At 39.9% G+C, this 19,712-nt stretch overlaps 3 protein-coding genes across 3 annotated transcripts; 2 read left to right on the top strand and 1 right to left on the bottom strand.

Annotated features, from left to right (window-relative positions):
* The first annotated feature begins 393 nt into the window (after positions 1-393).
* Positions 394-1,929, top strand: LOC139292654 (glucose-6-phosphatase 2-like). The gene is made up of 5 exons (XM_070915015.1): positions 394-731; positions 811-920; positions 1,014-1,128; positions 1,210-1,331; positions 1,418-1,929. Exons 1-5 carry the CDS (start codon positions 394-396, stop codon positions 1,927-1,929), a joined length of 1,197 nt encoding a protein of 398 aa, XP_070771116.1.
* Positions 1,930-4,223: 2,294 nt separating this feature from the next.
* On the bottom strand, positions 4,224-12,544 carry abcb11a (ATP-binding cassette, sub-family B (MDR/TAP), member 11a). The gene is made up of 27 exons (XM_070914433.1): positions 12,496-12,544; positions 12,375-12,390; positions 12,210-12,258; positions 11,377-11,618; positions 11,215-11,299; positions 10,978-11,111; positions 10,713-10,884; positions 10,461-10,585; positions 10,186-10,360; positions 9,982-10,095; positions 9,769-9,879; positions 9,565-9,690; positions 9,269-9,472; positions 9,016-9,186; positions 8,727-8,916; positions 7,926-8,004; positions 7,717-7,825; positions 7,472-7,636; positions 7,257-7,361; positions 6,991-7,152; positions 6,671-6,874; positions 6,328-6,569; positions 6,062-6,218; positions 5,765-5,962; positions 5,459-5,665; positions 4,559-4,705; positions 4,224-4,424 (listed from the first exon to the last, which is right to left on the bottom strand). The coding sequence occupies exons 1-27, from the start codon at positions 12,542-12,544 to the stop codon at positions 4,224-4,226; spliced, it is 3,939 nt and encodes a 1,312-aa protein (XP_070770534.1).
* A 1,894-nt stretch (positions 12,545-14,438) lies between these two features.
* On the top strand, positions 14,439-19,700 carry dhrs9 (dehydrogenase/reductase (SDR family) member 9). Its single transcript, XM_070914434.1, has 5 exons — positions 14,439-14,570; positions 16,541-16,857; positions 17,472-17,730; positions 17,826-17,989; positions 19,412-19,700. The coding sequence occupies exons 1-5, from the start codon at positions 14,545-14,547 to the stop codon at positions 19,633-19,635; spliced, it is 990 nt and encodes a 329-aa protein (XP_070770535.1). The 5' UTR covers positions 14,439-14,544; the 3' UTR covers positions 19,636-19,700.
* The last annotated feature ends 12 nt before the right edge of the window (positions 19,701-19,712 follow it).

Genomic DNA, 19,712 nt, shown 5'->3' with positions numbered 1-19,712 from the left:
CGACTGTTGTTTTAAGATGGAAGGAAAACACAGTGGTGATCGACCCACTGGATATATGCCTAACTGTGGATGCCAGATGGACTATGTTTTTCAGTTACAGTGTTATGGGAAGCCCATTTTGTTGCTACGTTCACAGAGAATGAGAATATTAATGAGGCTGAAGGGATCCAGGAGGTTACGTGGGACACTGTCCCTTTCAGTGTGTACAATGGCTAATATGTAACAGCTGTAAAAGCAATGGTCTGTAAAACATCTAATGGCTACACAGTCAGGGTGTAAACAGATTTTGTAACATCTCTTAAAATGCTGAGCTCTCATGACTTAAGCACACATCGTTTTATTCCTTTTGGGTTCAAACTGAAGAGCTTGCAGTTGTTGCCATGGCTCCATTGAATGATTTATGATGCCAGGTTGAGATATAAAGCTATCTTAGGCGTGGACGGGGTTCACGGTGCTTTGACTGGTGCTGAAGGAGCAGCTGTTGCACTCTGGCACACAGAAAGGGAGCCTCAGATGGATTTTGTCTACAGCAGCGAGGTGCTGGTTATACAGCACCTCCAGAATAACTACAGGGAACACCACGACTTCCTTAACTTCATGTCAACTGTGGGAGACCCTCGTAACATTTTCTCTGTTTACTTCCCCCTCTGGTTCCATCTCAGTCATAATGTGGGCACCAAGATGATATGGGTGGCTGTTATTGGAGACTGGTTCAATCTTATTTTCAAATGGTAAGCCAAGTCTGAGGTTAATATTTCATCTTTCAGAGTTTGTGTATTTATAGGCTCTAATCCGGTGCTTATTTCTCAGGATTCTGTTTGGGCAGCGACCTTACTGGTGGGTGCAAGAAACTCACTTCTACCACAACGATTCATTCCCACATTTGGAGCAATTTCACATCACATGTGAAACAGGGCCAGGTTAGCATATTTAAAGTATATTCTAGCTAATGCCATTAAACGTAACACTATCTTGCACCGTCAAACCCTTTCTTCTGATGTTTCTTTATGCAGGAAGTCCATCTGGTCATGCCATGGGCTCATCGTGTGTGTGGTTTGTGATGATCACCTCTGCTCTCAACTTGACCAGGCTTCCCTCCACTGTCGCTTCTGTGCAGAGTTTTCAAAGGTGGGCGGTTATTTTACCTGATACCATCACATCAGGTTTTTTTTCATTACTGGTTGTGTCTAAATATTTTTATCCCTGCAGGTTTCGTCTTCTGAGGTCTTGTCTGTGGATGGTTTTTTGGGTCATTCAGATAAGCGTTTGCATGTCCCGGGTTTTTATTGCTACACATTTCCCACATCAGGTTATCCTCGGCCTTTTAGCTGGTGAGTTTCTTCTTGCTGTCACAATGTTATATGCCATAGTTGTTTATGTTATATTTAATAATTCTGTTTTTCTCTACAATGTGTAGGCATGCTGGTTGCCGAGGCGTTTGATCACATCCCCTCAGTCTACAACGCAAGCTTAAAAGTGTACCTACAGACCAATGTTTTTCTTTTCTCCACTGCTGTTTGCTTTTATCTGATCCTCAAATCGACAGACATTGATCCTTTGTGGTCGGTTACTAAAGCCAAGAAGTGGTGCGCTAACCCAGATTGGGTCCATCTCGACACCACACCTTTCGCCGGTCTGGTGAGAAACCTGGGAGCCTTGTTTGGTCTGGGCCTGGCCGTGAACTCTCAGATGTTCATTCAGAGCTGTAAAGGGAAGAACGGCTGCAAAACCAGATTTAAACTCATGTGTGTGACAGCAACTCTCACATCTCTGCAACTGTATGACTTTATCAAAATACCCACTCACACTGAGGCTCTGTTTTACTTTTTATCATTTTGCAAGAGCGCTTCAGTTCCTCTTGCTGTGGTTGCTGTTATTCCTTACTGTGTTCATTTGCTGATCGGAGATGAGGACAGGAAACTAGCTTAGTTTATAGAGGAATTGTGGAGTTTTGTAACATTGGTCTCATCTTCTAATTAGCACTAAAGAATATCAAATGGGTCAGGTCCTGTCCACAGACAAGTGGATACATACATACCACCTGTTAGACTGTTAGTCAAAGTTATTGCACAGTCACACAAGCACTGAAACTGCAATATATGTTGAAAAACGTTACATTACTGGGTTAGAATAGTAAATCTGTTTTTATGTGGTTTAACTTAATGTGATGAACATAGAAAAGTAAGACGTGTATCTGAGTTGTTGTCTTTTATATGTTTGTTTACATGTACAGTATAACCTACAGCATGAGTGTATATGTGAAGCATTAATGACATTATATGTGAAAGATTGTTGTAAATATAACTGTTAAGATTTTTATCCATTTGGAATTCATAGTTTTCTTATTAAAGAGCTCATTTGGAAAGTTATCACTGCATTACTTTCATTTGGGAGATTTACATTTTTCCTACAAACACACATTGGGTGCAGTGAAGGGTCCAGTGTCTCGCTCAGGGACACAGGCTGTAGAGCACAAGAGGTTTTTGAAGCTGATTCACTGCAAACGTCAGATTCAAATAAAAGTTAGATTTAAAAAAATAAATGAGTGTTTTTTACTCAAGGCCTGAAACAAGGTTATACCTTACCTTTGAAATACCTTTCAAAGACAAAATTGTTTCCGTCCTTGTAAGGCTGTCTAACAATCAATACTTACTTTCCCATCAGTCCAGCATATCAGTGACAAAACACTAACTTAAGATATGTTATGACCATATTTTATCAGATGATGCACTGCTGCTGAAAAAAAGTAAGTGAAACTCTAGATAATGATTATATCATGTCAGAGAATTTCTCAACATGATTATGCTGCAATATAGAAATAAAAATACAAAAATGTATATACATACGTACTCTTCAAACAGGGCAAATTGTTGGCGCCATAACAGCAGCTCAATAGCAGATCTGACTTACACTTTCCTATGATTCCCTGCATGTTCCAGGACCAACTAAATCTTTCAGGGTTTCTCTCCTGCAGCGCCCCTGTATGAGCTGTAGATGTATATCCTGCTCTCTGTTTATTACATAATCTCTTATGGGTCGCTTAGTTTCTTCAGGCCAATTCAGATATTAATCAGCAAAAATGTAATGAGGTAGAACAGAGTCTCTGATGTAACTAGATTAGGCAGATTAGTGCAACTTCCCAGCAGAACCCATTTCCACGTCTTTTCCCACCGTCTGTGGTTGCTTAGCATCCAGTGGCACCTGAGGCCTGGCACTAAATGATGTAACTGTCCTTAGTGTGTAGGTTACTTGCCAAGCCAAGCTTGAAGAAACATCTGTGTGTCTGGGTACTTTATTATACATCGGTGCTGAGGGCAAAGTGAAATAGGACCACTCAGCAGCCTACCCCTTATTCACTCCAACTTTAGTTAAAGTTAGATATTTAGAAAGTCAAGAAGAAACACATTTTAATTACATACAATATTGTTTGAAATGATGAAATAACAGTGACTGTTGTCTAGGATACAATTACATTTTCATTCACTTTTTCTTTAAAAAATGTTGTTTAGGACTCCTTAGATGGTCATATTCAGATGAGAAAAGTAAAACCCCTTAAATTCAACATCCTTGCATTCATGTTATGTTGCCCAACAGTGCCCCCAAATCTCCAAACTCCCCCCCAGCTCACTGTTGATGTTTTAAACTCAAATGTGAGCTATGATGAAGTCAGAAAGAAAACATAGGGAAACATGAGAAATAAATCCAAACTTTCAGGATTGTATTAGTTGCTACACCTAAAAGAACACTTACAGGATTTCTTAAGATAAACACAAGGATAATATTGGACTTAAGTCAAGTGACATAGTATAGTTTGATATTTTTAATTTAAAAAGTCATAAATTACATGAAGAATCATTCAAAACATCAATTACAGTCCAACAATAAAAACATGGCCAGATGCATGTAAAAATATGAACCCTTTCATTCACAAAGGAACTACTTGTAAACAAATAAATATACAATAAATAGTTTTATCTCCACATAATTAATAATAAACAACATAATTACTCAAACTGATTCTTCAAACCAGAAAATGAGACCAATTTCTACTCTTTACATGCCAAATGAAAAAAATCCCAATCTCTGAGGGCATGCATAAATCCAATGTCAAGTACTGCATCAGACTTTCTCAGTGCGACACCACAACACATTCACTCAAATCTACAATAAGACCTATACAAAATCATTTCCATCCAATGCTCATCACATGTGGCTGCAGGTGACTAGCTGATAGGGGCACCTGTTGTGACCAGTTTATAATAGGCACCCATCTTGGCCATGAGTTTATCATGCGTGCCTTGTTCTATGACAGCTCCTTGGGACATCACTGCTATGATGTCGGCAGTCTGGATGGTAGACAGCCGGTGGGCGATGACGATGCAGGTTCGTCCTTTTCTCGCCTCGTCCAGAGCCGACTGGACAGTCTGCGGGAAAACAGAGCTTTGTCAGGAAACCCACTCTCTTAGTGTCTCATGTAAGCATGTGGGGATGTAAATCATGAAAAATATATCCTGATGTAAAGGAATACCTTGATTTATGGTGTTTATAAATGTATTACCTTTTCACTCTCTGTGTCCAGGGCAGAGGTAGCTTCATCTAGCAGCAGGATCTTGGGGTCCCTGACGATGGCCCGGGCGATAGCGATGCGTTGTTTTTGTCCTCTTGACAGCTGGGATCCCTGGGCACCAACCTGAGTCTCATATTTCTTAATATTTACAAATGCATTGAGAGAGGTGGAGAAAGGAAAAGGTCACAAGGTCAACAATGCTATAAACCTGTACCACCACAATAAAATGCTTTCTCTTTTTACAATATTAACTTCTTGGGTTTCCAGTAACAATGCCTGGTGTGTTTTATTTGATTTAAAACATTGTTTATGTTGACACATCTGATAAAGACAGAAGTAGTGCATATACATTTCAGACGTTGAGATTTAAAGGTCATTCTTGAACTTGGAAACAGTAGTTGACAAAACAGCCTCTCCACAAGGCCTATTTAGTTGTTCTGGAGCTCAATCTCAATCATATCACATGATTTTCCTCAGCGGATGGAGTTTGCCCAATTGTCATGGAATTGTTTCTTACCATTTCAAGGACTTAAAATTGACTCAACTGTCCAATTGGGCAAACTCCATCTGTTGAGGAAGATCATGTGATACGATGGAAAGCTCCAGAACAATGGACCTGTTTTTTCCATCGAAGGAGAATAGTTTGTTGAAGAAAACTTCACTCAGGTTCCAAATTGTTGAGTTTATTTGCCAGTTTATTTCTATCTGCAAGGAACAACTTTTTAATAAGTAAACTATATTAAGTAAAGTGTTAATACCACAATCAAATAAGCTTCCGACAAATCAACAATACTTAAATCGTGTTTGATTCTTGTTAACAGTAAGAGAGTGGCTTACAGTACCAATGCATATGCATATGAAGTTGTATTTTTAAGTAAAGTTTCCACTCACATCTGGTAGCGTCATCACAAAGTCATGAAGGTAGGCTTTCTTAGCGGACTCAACAATCTCTTCCATGCTGACACTCTGCTTGTTATCTCCATACTGGATATTCTCCGCTATGCTGCAGTCAAACAACACTGGCTCCTGGGACACTACGCCAATCTGAGATCTTAGGAAGGGCACATTGACTGTTTGAGACGGGCGGCCATCAATCAACTGAAAATAAAAGATGACATCATTAAGACAGAGTTGATGGCTTTGGAATAGATTAAACTCATTTAGTGATTTTTTAAAATTATTAATCAGTCTACATACCACTTGCCCTTCATTGGGGTCATAGAACCTTTCTAACAGCTGAACACTGGTGCTTTTCCCACAGCCGCTGCTCCCAACAAACGCCAGAGTCTGACCAGGCTTCACGGACACGACCAGGCCGTTCAACACCCGGACATCTGGCCGAGTTGGATACGTGAAGTTGCAATTGAGGAACTCTATTTCACCTTTGAAGTTATCCTAAAGAAGGATAATGAAGCTTAATCATTTGAAAGTAGCATCATGACAAAATGACATCCTATTATGTATGATTCTGTCTTATTTTCTGAATGCACCAACCCATTTCTCTCCATCTGTGTGGCTTATGCTGATTTTAGGAACTCTGTCCAATAGTTTGAAAAGCTGAGCAGCAGCAATTTTGGCTTTGGCGTAATCTGGAGTGAAGGAGGACGCTCTGCCCAGTGCCGTCCCACTGATTACTACTGCTGTAATCACTCTGCAGAAACACCATATGAGCATGGGGGTTGATGTTAGGTAATCACACCACAGAACACAAAATACATTTTAATATAGGATCTGAAAAAGAAAGGAATCATTTTACCAACCTGAAAACCAACATGTATGGTAACCCCTCAGAGCTAACCAGATAGCCTCCAAATCTAAACGAAGCAGCGTATGCCATGAAGATGACACACTGGGAAAACCCAAAACAGAGCCCATAGATGTTTGCTTTCTTCTTGGCAGATTTATATGGAGGCTCGAGTTGCTGCTTATATGATTCCACAAATGAGCTCTCTTTGGACAAGCCTGCAACCGTCCTGATGTTGGCAAGAGCCTCACTGGATACCTGTGGGAGAAAGTTAAGATGTCATACTGTGGCCTTTGGTTTCTTATAGAAATGTATAGATATCAATGGGCCTAAATGGCAAATGTTCTGGTGGAGCTTACCCGACCCGCTGCTTCCATGGATTTTTTATCTTCATTTGCAAAACCTGTCAGCATTTTGGCCTGGAACACCCCAGACAGCCCGATGAGTGGCAGGAAGCACATAATTACCAAAGTTAACTTCCAACTGAAGTAGAAAGCGATGATGAAAGACGCCCCGATGTTGGTCAACGAGTTAACGATCATGCCAATCTGAGATCCTGTTGCCTGCAGAAACCATACCAGCCACATGCAAAACAATGTTGTGATTGCAATACCAAATACATGCTTTTTTGTGTTATAAATAAGCAATATGGATGCAGGCCTGTAGATTTGTTACTTACCCCCTGCACCATGGATGCATCAGTGGCCAGCCTGGTCGTCAGAGCTCCAGGGCTGTTTCTAGGGTCATCAAACCAGCCAATCTCCTGTCTCAACATGGCCTGGAAGCCCACTTTCCTCAGACGGCGGGTCAGCAGCTCTCCAGACTTAGCAAAAGCAAATCCCTAGAACATTAAATCATTTTACATGTAAATACTAGAGTATTCTGTTCTGCTTTTTTCTATATCAAGTTGAAAAAGAGAATTAAATGTCTGTGTATGTTTCAAACCTGTAAAAACTGGGAAAAGAAACTCGTCACGGCCACAATGCAAAACAGAACACATATCCCGTTGATCTGCTCCCTCTGTTCGTTCAAGTCACGAATGGCAAATGTCTGCAAATACAAAGATCATATAAGTCACTTGTACTTCTTCACCAAACTACATTAGCTTGTAAATCAGAACATAACTCAATCACAAGCAACGAGGGTATGTGAACCCTCACCCCAAGAATCTGGCTGAACAGGATGGCATAGATGGGGTTGACAGAGCCGTTGATGGCAGCTCCCAGCGAGCCCAGCAGCATGTAGGGCCATTCTGGTTGGTTGAACCTGAGGATACGTGCCACTGGGGCAGGCTCTGCCTGTTCATCTTCATCATCCTCACATTCCTGTTAAAGAATATGCGTTGGAGCTGTTAATTTCCAGTTTGTGATAAAGTAAATATATTAAACAGTATAAAGGAGATTACATTTTCTGGTGTGATCTCCTGGTCTGAAAGGGTCTTGAGGCTGCCTAATGATGTGCCAGGGTCAAAACTACTTGACAATATGCTCTGAGATCGCAGTCGAACAGAGCCCCTACAGGAGTAATATTGAGAACATCAAATTATTTCATTGTTCTATAATGATATCTGTATTTTTGTTCTGATATTATCTTTTTGAGCTGGATTTACTGCACCTTTTACTGGATCTGCAGCTTCCGCGGCTGAAACTCCTCGCTTTTGGATCAAAGTCTTCAAGAGCTTCATAGATCACATTTGGCAAAAAAAGAAATAACAAATCAATACAGCTTTAATACAAGTTTTGACACCTCTGTTGCTCTTTAACAGACACAGTAAGGACCTTCAAACACTGTATAGGACTGCCCACTGACTCCTGCTGAGTGCTTTGAAATGTGCTGTTTCAACCAATCAGAATGGACCCACCAATCTCTTGTGATACTGGGAGGAATTTATGGTGACAGGGTGACAAGGTTAAAGGGTCCTGCCTGCACACACAGAATATGGATTGCAGTACTAGTTTTTCTACATAGTTTGCCTTCTAAGAAACTCTATAGGCCCTTTTCAGAACAAACATCTTTATCTGTCATAGCAGGAAATTAATAATTAACAATGGCTGCTTTTCATTTAGGTTCACCAGTTCCAACAATTAACCGATGCATTGATTCATTGATCAACAAATTAATCAGCCACAACTTAGATAATGAATTAATCATTTAAGTCATTCATCAAGCAAAAATAACAACCACTGTATCTTTGCAGGTTGTAAAATGTGAGGATTTGCTGCTTTTTAAACTGAATATATTTGGCTTTTTTGGCTGTTGGCGGGACAAAACAAGACAACTGACAATTTGAAGTCTTTGTCGTGGGAAGGGATGTGTTGTATTTTCCCACTACAGTCTTGTAGACCAAAAGATCAAAACTAATGATCATTAGTTGCCGCCCTACTCTAATGATTAGCAGATCTGCATCAATCCTACCATCAGTTGTGTTGGATGTGCCTTGGTTCTGCAGGGTGACCAGGGTGAAGTAGACACCTTGCCTCTCTAGTAGCTCACTGTGTGTTCCCTTCTCCACAGCCTGTCCGTGCTCAAAACCAATGATGACATCTGCATTTCTAATAGTGGAAAGGCGGTGGGCTACAGAAATTGTTGTCCTGCCCATGCGCACCTGCATATATACCAGTTATTAGGGTGTCATTCCACAAAACATGATGTGCTGCTCAAGTTAATTGTGAATTATGTTGTCAACGGGCAGAGAGTGGCTCACCTTATCCAGCGCCTCCTGGACAACAGCCTCACTCTCATTGTCTAAGGCAGATGTGGCCATATCCAGCAGCAGGATCCTGGGGTTTCGGATCAGAGCTCGTGCGATAGCAATCCTCTGCTTCTGTCCTCCACTCATCTGTCCTCCACCTTCTCCCACCAGAGTATCAAATTTCTGGTATATAAGTAAGAACATGTTCATTCACTGAGAGTGTTGTGTGCACTGTAATTCTTCTGTATTATCTTTGAATATGTACCTGTGGTAGATCCATAATAAAATTATAGGCATTAGCCTCTTTTGTCGCCTGGATGATGTCTTCCATGGTTACTTCAGGTCGACCAAACCGGATGTTTTCTGCAATGGTTGTAGCAAACAGCACTGGCTCCTGCTCTACAATGCCAATGAGAGATCGGAGCCACTGGATGTTTAAAGTGCGAATGTCATGGCCATCCAAAGTCACCTGAGAATGCAAAATTACACACATGACATTACACTGAAGCCTCAAACCTTCCACTGATGTCCTGAGTGTCTGCGGGTAGCTCAGATTGTTACCATTCCTTCCTTTGGGTTGTAAAACCTTTGGAAGAGCTGGATTGTGGTGCTCTTTCCAGATCCGCTGGGTCCCACAAAAGCAGTGGTTTCTCCTGCTTTGATCTGCATACTCAGATCATTTAAAATCTGAAAAAGTATTGTAGCAGAGTTGAATTTGAGAAACTGAGAAATAGACACAAAGAAATGCTAGTTGAAGAAATCTACCTTGACTTCAGGCCGGGATGGGTAGAAGAAAGTGACATTATGGAACTCAATGTCACCTTTCACTCGGTCTAATTTGTAACCGGCTTCTGAGAGGCAATCGATTTCTGGCTCCTGTGAACGTTAACAGCACAGAACTTTATTTTATGGTGAAGATTTTTCTTTTTAAAATGTACCGTTTCCAATATGAAGCCTTGAGTAGCCTCCTGATTTTACCCGGTCAATTGTATCAAAGATGGTCTTTGCTGCAGCACGGCCAGAAGCAAAGGCCTCCAGGCAGGGAGAGGCCTGGCCCAGGTTCATAGCTGCCATGAGTACTCCAAAGAATACCTGAGAAAACACCCACGGCAGCCATTGTCTTTCAAATACTTATGTTATATTATATAGAGTCAGAAGTTGAATTCATTTAATTGTGCATACCTGAATAAGAGTACCAGGAGACAGCTCCTTGGTGTCTATGACCAATTTAGATCCGTACCAAAAGGCCAAAGCGTAACAAAAGAAAATGATGCACCACAGGTATCCTTGAAAAACACCTACGATCGTGCCCTTTTTCACACCCCAGTTCTGAGCCTCCGCAAGGTCTCGGTCATACCTGTACAAATTTCACATTTTAATTTCACTTCAAATCATGCGGAGTAATGGCCCATCATCATTTGCAAACTTCTTGTGATCTTAGGAAATTACGCAAACACCTTTCAGCCTCTTTTTCCTCCCCACCAAACGCTGCTACTGTTCTGATGGATGACAGCACCTCGTCAGCCACGGCCCCTGCCTTTGCGTAGGCCTTTAGCTCTCGTCCTGTCAGCCTGGCCACCGCCTTCAGGGACATGACAGAAAATAACACTTATTTAAGCTTTGTGACATATGACACCACATACAGTGGCAATGTTCTCCCGTCCAGCAGTGAGAAATCCTTCTGTTTGATTCACAACAGGCCTCCTTACCATGGCCATGAGTCCAGCAGCTATACCAATCAGCGGACTCACTGCTATGACCACCAAAGTCAGCTTCCACCCGCCAATGAATCCAACCATGAAGCCGAACACAAACGTAGAGATCCTCTCGATGAAGATAGACACCTGGTCAGCGATGGCATTGTTAATCTTGTTGATATCACTGTGAGGGAACAGAAACACTCTTCTGTGCAAAACGTTCTCCCTGCTTTGCACTGATAACAGCCTGACCTGCAGATAGAGAGCCCCAACTCACTCTGATATCCTTGTGTTCAGTTCACCAACAGAGTTGCAGTCAAACCATCCGATCTCCATTTGCATTACTTTTCTGAAGTAAGTCTTTCGGATTCTCTGAATTTGTCTTGCAGCCGCTGACACCCAGAAGTAAATCTACAGCGAGAACATAATTATTTATTTGAGTAGATATATGTGCTATATATGTCATAAGCCATAATTACTACATAATTAGAGTTTGGCAAGCATGAATACTTACCTGAAAATAACTGACAAACAGAACTCCTAATCCAATTCCAACATAGTAATATGCAAACATGGTCATCTGTGATTCAATATCAACGCTGCAGAGAGAAGAAAATGAGTAACAGCAGCTTTTCACTGTAACAACAATCACATCAACAATTAACTAAAGACTTACCCACAGTACACAGTGCTGTTTTCAGCTGTTTCATATATGGAGCCATTTGTCCAATAGATTGTGTTGTTGTTGCATTTTTTGTTCGGGTCTTTAAGTTCTTGGACCTCGCGCTCATAGTCCACAAAGGTGTTTGTCATCATGCCGTACACCAGAAGCATGAGAGGTGAAGCAGCACCGTGTACGAGGGCACACAAACCCCCCACGACCATCATCGCGGTGTCTTTGCTAGTGGCAAACCGAAACTGCAAAAAGGAATTGGTGGATTCTTTAAAAAAAAATCTTTCAACAATGAAGTTGTGAGAATTTGCTCCCCATATTGTTTATTTTCTTTTTGATTTTTAATGTTACATTTAAAGATGGGAAATGTACAGTGGTCTAGAGAGGTGAGAGCACGACTCAGATCCTTTACTTAAGTGAAAGTACCAATACAACAATGTAAAATAGTCCATACAGTCAAACTCTTATTTTGATAAAAGTATGTGTACAAGTTCCTCGGGCACTTAAATCTGCAAAGTATCTTAGTTTTGACTCGTGTTCCACTGAATTAAATCCAACTAGTGAAAATTAAATCTATATCATTGAATAAATATATCTTCGTCTTTGGCAACAGTCTAAATCCACCAATCCTTTTCAGATTACATCTCAACAACCTTTGCCAGTACTTACGTGCATCTATTTTTAAAATAGATGAATAATAATTAAAAGGCTAACCACTTGCTTTTAGTTATTTGGTTGAAAGGGATACACAAAGTTTTAGATGATATCTACGTAATGTTACTTTGGACAAAAGCGTCTGCCAAGTGAATGTAAAGTAAAATATACTGAGTATTTACCAGCTGAAAGTATCCAACACTCAGTGTGTTTTCTTTTTTCTTCTCATCTCTGTAACACATGTAAATTAAAGTAAGCCCCAGGAATAGTTCACAACAACTGCAAACATATTGTGGTCTGAAACATAGTGTATTATGGGAAATGTCAACCGTGCAATGCAAACTTACCCATTCTCAATGTCTGCTAAAAAAAGAAAAGAAAAGAGGGAAAACTATGTTAACTTTTTCTACAAAACTCTTATATTATTGTTTCAAGTTTTTGAAATATGAATGAAAACAGATCACTCGCCTCGTTTATCTGCACCTGGTGTTGTTGTGAGTTTGATGGATTTCTTCATGTTGCCTGCCTGAACTCAAGCAGGTGGTTCTTCAGTTGGCAACAGTGGATTAAAAAAAAAAAATCTCATCTCATGATCATAATTTGGGCTCCATGCAGTTTAATCCATTAATTTTAACAATACGCTTTCAGATTGTTTACAACCCATGTACACATCTACAAACATTAAAAAACAACTTGCTCCTGAAAAAAAATGTGTACAGCTTGGAAAATATTAATTACATTAAATATCAATATTAAGTATTAATATTAACATTAATATGTATCTAATGGTTGGTTGAGTCACTGATGCCAGAAACTATTTTATTGACCTTGACTGAAAAGAAGCATGTTCTGTTGACATGTGCAGAACCCCATTACTCAGAACACTAACACTTACTGACAATGAATTAAAAAAAATAGAGTGAGTTGATTTGATTATTTACTTTTTTTACTCACGTGAAAATGATCCTGAATGAGTGTCAACGCAGCGAAACACTTTATGGTGGAAGAAAAGCATAAGCGAACTGTCCCTGGACTTCTCGCTGTATGTCTTCAGAGATCCAACAGCACCACTGAGGCTCATCAGAGTACATTCCTATCTTAACTATCTTATTTTCAGGTAACCTCTGCCTCTCCTTTCCCATTATCTACACCTCCATTAGACTGATAAGGGCTGTGTCAGCATTATGACCTTCACTAGACTGCCTTCATGAGGCAAAATTCAATCACTAAACCAAGTTAATGAGTTATGTATCTTCAAAAACAGTGAAATTTTCAAATGTTTGGTTACAGAAAAAAGCATCCCTTGGTATAAATGTGTTTACTTGTCATCATAAGTGATTGTAAAATGGGTTTAATGATCGTAAGGCCATTAGTTTTGGTCAGGTGTTGTCTCAATACACACATAATCCAATTAAACTGTCGTGGATAGTGGAAGTTTGGTCCCTACCTACTAGTAGTTACTAGTTCTAGGGAAAGAAAACCTGATAGCACTTCTCAGCTGTCTATGGGTTAATTATCTATTTCAGAGAGTGTCTTATCATACAATAATTAACTTTGTGTGTGATTCGTACTATTAGATCTATAATCAATTTGTCTCTTTCCATACCTTTTTAACTACCCAACAGTGTGGTGTTTCCTCATTTCACAGTTACATGAGTATTAGTACATAAAGTATTAACATATCAAATGTGTGATGTTATGTGATTTATTACAAGTGGAAATAGAAAAACAAATATAGTAATCAAGCAGATGTTCGGGGGATTAATGCCTGCCAGGACAAGTAATAGAGGGCCAGGGTTCGGAATTTGCTCCTTCTTTACAGCCGTTTATTATTCACCACACAGGTGATTGATAATACCACAGGAAGGAGGGGGCTCTAGTCAAAGACTCACTGTGATAAACTCTGTTGGATCTGTCTCACAGAGCTGAGGGCCGTCTGGCATGGAGGAACCTGACCTGACAACTGTGTGTAAATATAAGGTATAATCAAGTATATTCAATAAAAGTGTATTCATATTTTGGTCTTTCCTGTATTCAAATGTAGTCAGCGGTGGAGGAAGTATTCAGATCCTTTACTTAAGTAAAAGTGCTAATACCACACTGTAAAATACTCTGTTACAAGTAAAAATCCTGCTTTGAAAATGTTACTTGAGTAAATGTATGTTGTGTTTTGTATCTTAATTTGTAAACTAACTAGTAACCAATGCTGTCATATAAATGTAATTAAAATAAAACCTTTCCCTCTGAATTGTAGTGTTGTATAGAAATATTAGTATATTTCCATGCCTGCTATGGAAATATGGAAAAATATGAATGTGCACTCTATCTGACATTATCATGTAGTGTCCAGCGGGTGGCGCTCTTAACACATAACGTCTGTGGGAGATTCACCGGAAGTTACATTAAAATAACACCAAATGAAGTAGAAAAGAAAAACAAAGTTTGAATCTCTTCCCACCACCTCAGTGTGTCTCCTGGAGGTTCACGCTCCGCTGCTCTGCTCTGCGACACTGAGTCATGGTCTGGCCGCAGGAAATATACTCGTAAGTTTCTTTATTGCTCTGTTTGTTCAACTAGTTCAGCCGCGTTAACTTGGGCTAACAGAATAATGGTGATGACGTTAAGAGGCCATTCAGTCTGAGTATCGGACTAATAACGTCAATGCGAGCGCAGACTTAACACTTTTATTTGCAGCAGTCCTGGTGACAAAATGCTGGTTGGTTGACTTGGTCGTTAGTGAGAACGACAAACACTTTGACTCCTATCAAGCTAGCCGCCGCCGCTTGGGTTTAATGCGCGTCTACTCGTGCTGTTACGGTACAGGAGCTTGGAGTGGCCAAAAAGGACGAAAGACTATAATTTCAGCAACCATATCTCACATTTGATATAAGTACAAACTACATTATATTACACTTCATATAGAACATTAAATAATAATAGAATTAAACGTTATTTTACTGTACAGTTTTTGAGACCCCATAAAGGGCCCCGTAAAAGATTATGATGATAATAACTATAATAATAATAATAATACATTGAATTTTAGGTGACTTTCCCTTTAATTTTCTCCAAAACTATACACTAAAATAAGTTCATATTGTATGTGGTTATAATTATGGTCATCCTGAACATGACTCCATTGAAACATTCAGCAAATTCACCTCTTAACTGTACAGTGAAATAACTACTAATGTAGTTGGTACTTGGTATCATAGGTGAGAAATGGTTGCTGAAGTGACTTGTGATCAGACGTCTAGTGTGGGAACAATGTCTAGGACAAAGATCAGCTCTAACTTCTTAAAATCATTATCAAAACTGTGTAGAAATCAGTGGTAAATAAAGGATCATCTGTCTGGTGTTTGAAGTGCCCTGATTTTCTTCAGCTATAAGTTTGTGCAAGTTGATTAAATTACTTGAGGTACAGGATACATCACCACAGGTGGGCTATATTCAGTAGAGCTAATTGATTAGTGGGTTAATAAAATCAATACAAATGAGAATTAAAAACATAAATAAAGCGGTGTCCTAATTGTACCATTTTCACCTGTGTTCTTACACTGCATCGTTTTAAGAATAAAACTTTGTTACTTTGGTTTGTGAGGCATCACATTGGAAAAGGGCAGTGCTGACAAAGAACTCATCTCACAAAAATGTGCCTGCATGTTTAATCACGCAGGAGAGACTTTCCTGAAAGCACTTTAATTGTTTTGTCCACCCCAAAACAAAGGGGCAGTTTTCGCCATGTCTCAGTTTCATGTTTAAACTTTCCTCAGCAAAGTTCAGTTTTAATATAAGGTTTAGGTGTTCAGGTATCTTATGGCTTCGACATATTTCAGTTTCTTTTCTTTTATTAGAAACATGCATAGTATGTGGTATGCTGCAATGGCTTGTCTTTCCTGTGGAACATGAATGTCAACTGCTGGGCGGCGTTGTGTAATTTCGAGTCACATAACCCCACGTGGGATGGGCCTTTTCAATGCTATGACATGAAAATAGAAAATTCCTTTTCAGTTTATACATTTATTGAACTGTACGTGTCTGAAAAGGAGAATATCCATTTGATGTACAGTAGCGCTCATAGATCCTCACCTGATATGTCTGATGGTGACATAAAACCTCCACACAGCAAAACTCCATAAAGTCACTCTGTTCGCAGATTTAAATGTTGTGTTGTGTGTCGCATTTGGGCAGAAGTTCAGTTGATTTTTGATTTCTTTTGTATGGTTTCAGATGTTAAAAGTGAAGATTAACTTACGCATGATTTCCTTATTTGGTTGCACAATTTTTTTCTTGCATGTTTTTATCAAAGTTTTGTCCTTTTGCGTAATTAGAAATAAGCTCCATCTTTTTTTTGTGAATTTCGTTTGGAGCCAGTGTCACTACTGAACATAATAAATCTATACGATTATAATGTGAGTTATTTCTTATTTAGCCTTTTTAGGAAACCATTGGTCTCCAATGAAAACAAAGACTGTGCAAACAGTATAATAAGTTGTTTTCTTCTTTGCCTTAGAAAAATGTTCCTGTATGTCCTCGGACTGGTGCCTCTCTGGTTCACCTATCGCTGGTACAAGGAAAGCAAAAAAGTGCCCAACAAGGAAGACAAACATGTCTACATCACCGGCTGTGACTCTGGGTTTGGTAATCTCCTCGCGAGACACCTGGACAAGCTGGGCTTCCCTGTGATCGCAGCCTGTTACACTGAGAAGGGTGAGGATGAGCTGAAGAAGATGGCCTCCGACAGCCTGACGACCGTTCACCTGGATGTCACGGACTCCGAAAGTGTCGGCAAAGCAACGGCTCTCATCAAGACGGTGGTTGGGCAGAAGGGTGAGTGGCTTTGAGGTGCTTATTTTATGGGGTCACATTACTCTTAAAATGTAATATTTGTTTATTCGTTCAGATTAACCTGTGATCATGTTAAGCGTCAGTGGTTGTGGAGGTTTCTCTCTTTTTTTTCACTTTCACTTCCATATGAACATATGAAACATCAGACTATATTCATTGCCGGGCAAAGTGACTTCCCGGTGTGTCTTGTTATTATTGTCAGGCAGCCAGCGGTAATAGTGTAATACATAACCACCCATAAAACCAGTTTTTGTAGGGGTTAATCAAAAGACATATAACATGTGAGCTTTAGAGGTAGGCGGATTTTGTCACCTTCTGACAGAGCCAGGCTAGCTGTTTCCAATTTTAATGCTAAGCTAAGCTAACCAGCTGCTGGCCGTAGCCTCATATTTAGCGTACGGACAGGAGAGTGATATCAATTTTCATTCTCATGAGAAAGAAACCATATTTCCCATATTGTCCAAGCATTCCTCCAACTCAAGTTTTAGGAATTAACATAAAAAGAAAGAAAGCCTGAAGCAGCATTTCATTTCGAGGAGATGCAAAGTGCCATGCATGTGAGTATTATTAATCTTGTTGTGGTTGTGTCGCTCCAGGCCTGTGGGCTGTTGTGAACAACGCCGGAGTCGCTCTGCCGTCTGGTCCCACTGACTGGCTCACTATAGAGGACTACAAGGCCATGCTAGCTGTCAACCTGTGCGGAGTGATCGACGTGACACTGAGCGTCCTCCCTCTCGTCAAGAAGGCCAGAGGCAGAGTGGTGAACGTCGCCAGCGTGTTTGGCCGAATCAGCCCGTTTGGTGGACCTTACTGCGTGTCCAAGTACGGAGTGGAGTCCTTCAATGACAGCCTGCGGTGAGAGAAGGAGATGTTAACTTCTTCAAGCTGTACACACATTGTTACTCTCATGAGCGTCTTCTTGACTCACAGCGACTTCCTTTGTGTTTCAGTTTAAACATGACACCATTTGGAGTCAAGGTGGCGTGCATTGAGCCAGGCTTCTTCAAAACAAACGTGACTGATACTGTGATAATGAAGGATAACCTGAGGAAGCTCTGGGACAGATTACCTCAGGAGGTGAAGGACGACTATGGACAAGGTTTCTTAGGGGCATGTGAGTCGCTGCGCCTTCTGTTAATAACTATTAATAAACAGAACAATTCAACATAGAAGAGATGATCTTCTCTGTTTTCCGTTAAAGCTTTGCTGTGATATTCTACTCTACTCTACTATTCTACTGAGTCTCTTTTATAATAAATTTATATAGAACTTTTTAAAACACGGCTACAAAGTGCGTTAAGTCATGAAACATAAAGACTTAGCTAAGCAAAGAGAGTAAAATGATAAAACAATCACTTGAAGTAAGTTTGTAAAAGTGTGTTTTAAAAGAGCTTTAACACGGGGAAGTGCTCGGGCTGCTAGGAGCCATGACACCAAAAGGCACAATCACCTGTGCAACTAAATCTTGTCCATTAGCTTAGCTTTTAAAGTAATCAATGACATTCAAAAATCAATTGTAAATGGAATGGGAGGATGGTGCGGGTGATGAAGCTGCAGACAGGAAAGAGATTTCTTCTGTTAACAGGGCCTTACAGCAATGTGCATGAATGACAGTATCCAGATTTTGAAAGGAAATAACTGAATGTTGAGCAGTAATTGTTTATTTATTTCGACGTATTTATTAGGTCTAATCCCGTTCTCCCACACTGCAGTAGTGTTTCAGTCTTTCGTCAGGCAGACCTCCAATCCACAGACCTGAAGACCAAAACGTTGCATCGTTACACGCATTTCTAACTGAGAGAAACGGCCTGATCTCAGACATGTTTCTGAGCTGATGGAAATAAGCCTGAAGTGTAGATTTTCTTTTCTTTTCTTTTTTTTGTTCTTTCTCGTCTTTGTTGAGGGTCTGATGCCCACTGGTGGCACAGAAGAAAGATGCACATTCAGTTCTGAATGAATGAGTCATTGAAATTGAAGCCACTGAGTGATATATAATTATATAAAATGTTTATGATTTCGCTTATGTCTATTTTTCATCCTGATGATACCAATTATAGGTAATGCTTTATTCTATAGTTCCTTTATTTCCTCATAATTAAAGCTACAGTAGGCAATATTATTGAATTATAATTTTGGTTGAACAGAGTCGCCAGTTGGCCATTTACTTGCTGGCTAATCCTGATTGGTTGTTTGATTCAGACCTGGGAATCAAACAACCTTTCATTTAGATATTGTTAGTGACATGCAATGGTCAAAATTTGTTATTTCAACCAAAACTATAATCCAGTAATAGTGCCTACTACTATGTTTTGAAAGAAAGACTAATTTTAGAAAAAAAAGACTATATTTTAGTTTCATATAAACTTTATTCTTCATATATGTTGGATTGTATGCTCAACTGTAGTGGTGCATCGTATAATTAGTGCCAAATTACAAAACTTCCTAGGAGATTATTATGAAGTATTTAGGATAAAATTAAGTATTTGTGTACATATGTATGTATATAAACCTTGTGTGTGACATGCTTCTCTTTCAGCTCTTCAAAGGTTGGACGAGCGGTTTAAGCAGCTGACGGACGCGGACCTGATGAAGGTGGTCGGCTGTATGGAGCACGCCATCTCCGCCGTTCATCCTCGCACTCGCTACTCTGCCGGATGGGACGCAAAGTTCTTCTGGTTGCCCATGTCGTACATGCCAACTTGCATCTCCGACAGACTTTTCCTTCAAGACGGCCTCAAACAGAAAATGTCTGGACTGTAGTTTCTGTCAAATCAGTTATTGGATAGACATTTGAAGTGTGTCTTTTTATTTTCACTGCAATAAATGTTTGAACATAC

Source organism: Enoplosus armatus, chromosome 11 (assembly GCF_043641665.1).
Source record: "Enoplosus armatus isolate fEnoArm2 chromosome 11, fEnoArm2.hap1, whole genome shotgun sequence".
Taxonomy (NCBI): domain Eukaryota; kingdom Metazoa; phylum Chordata; class Actinopteri; order Centrarchiformes; family Enoplosidae; genus Enoplosus; species Enoplosus armatus.
This window is presented reverse-complemented; position numbering and strand designations above follow the sequence as displayed.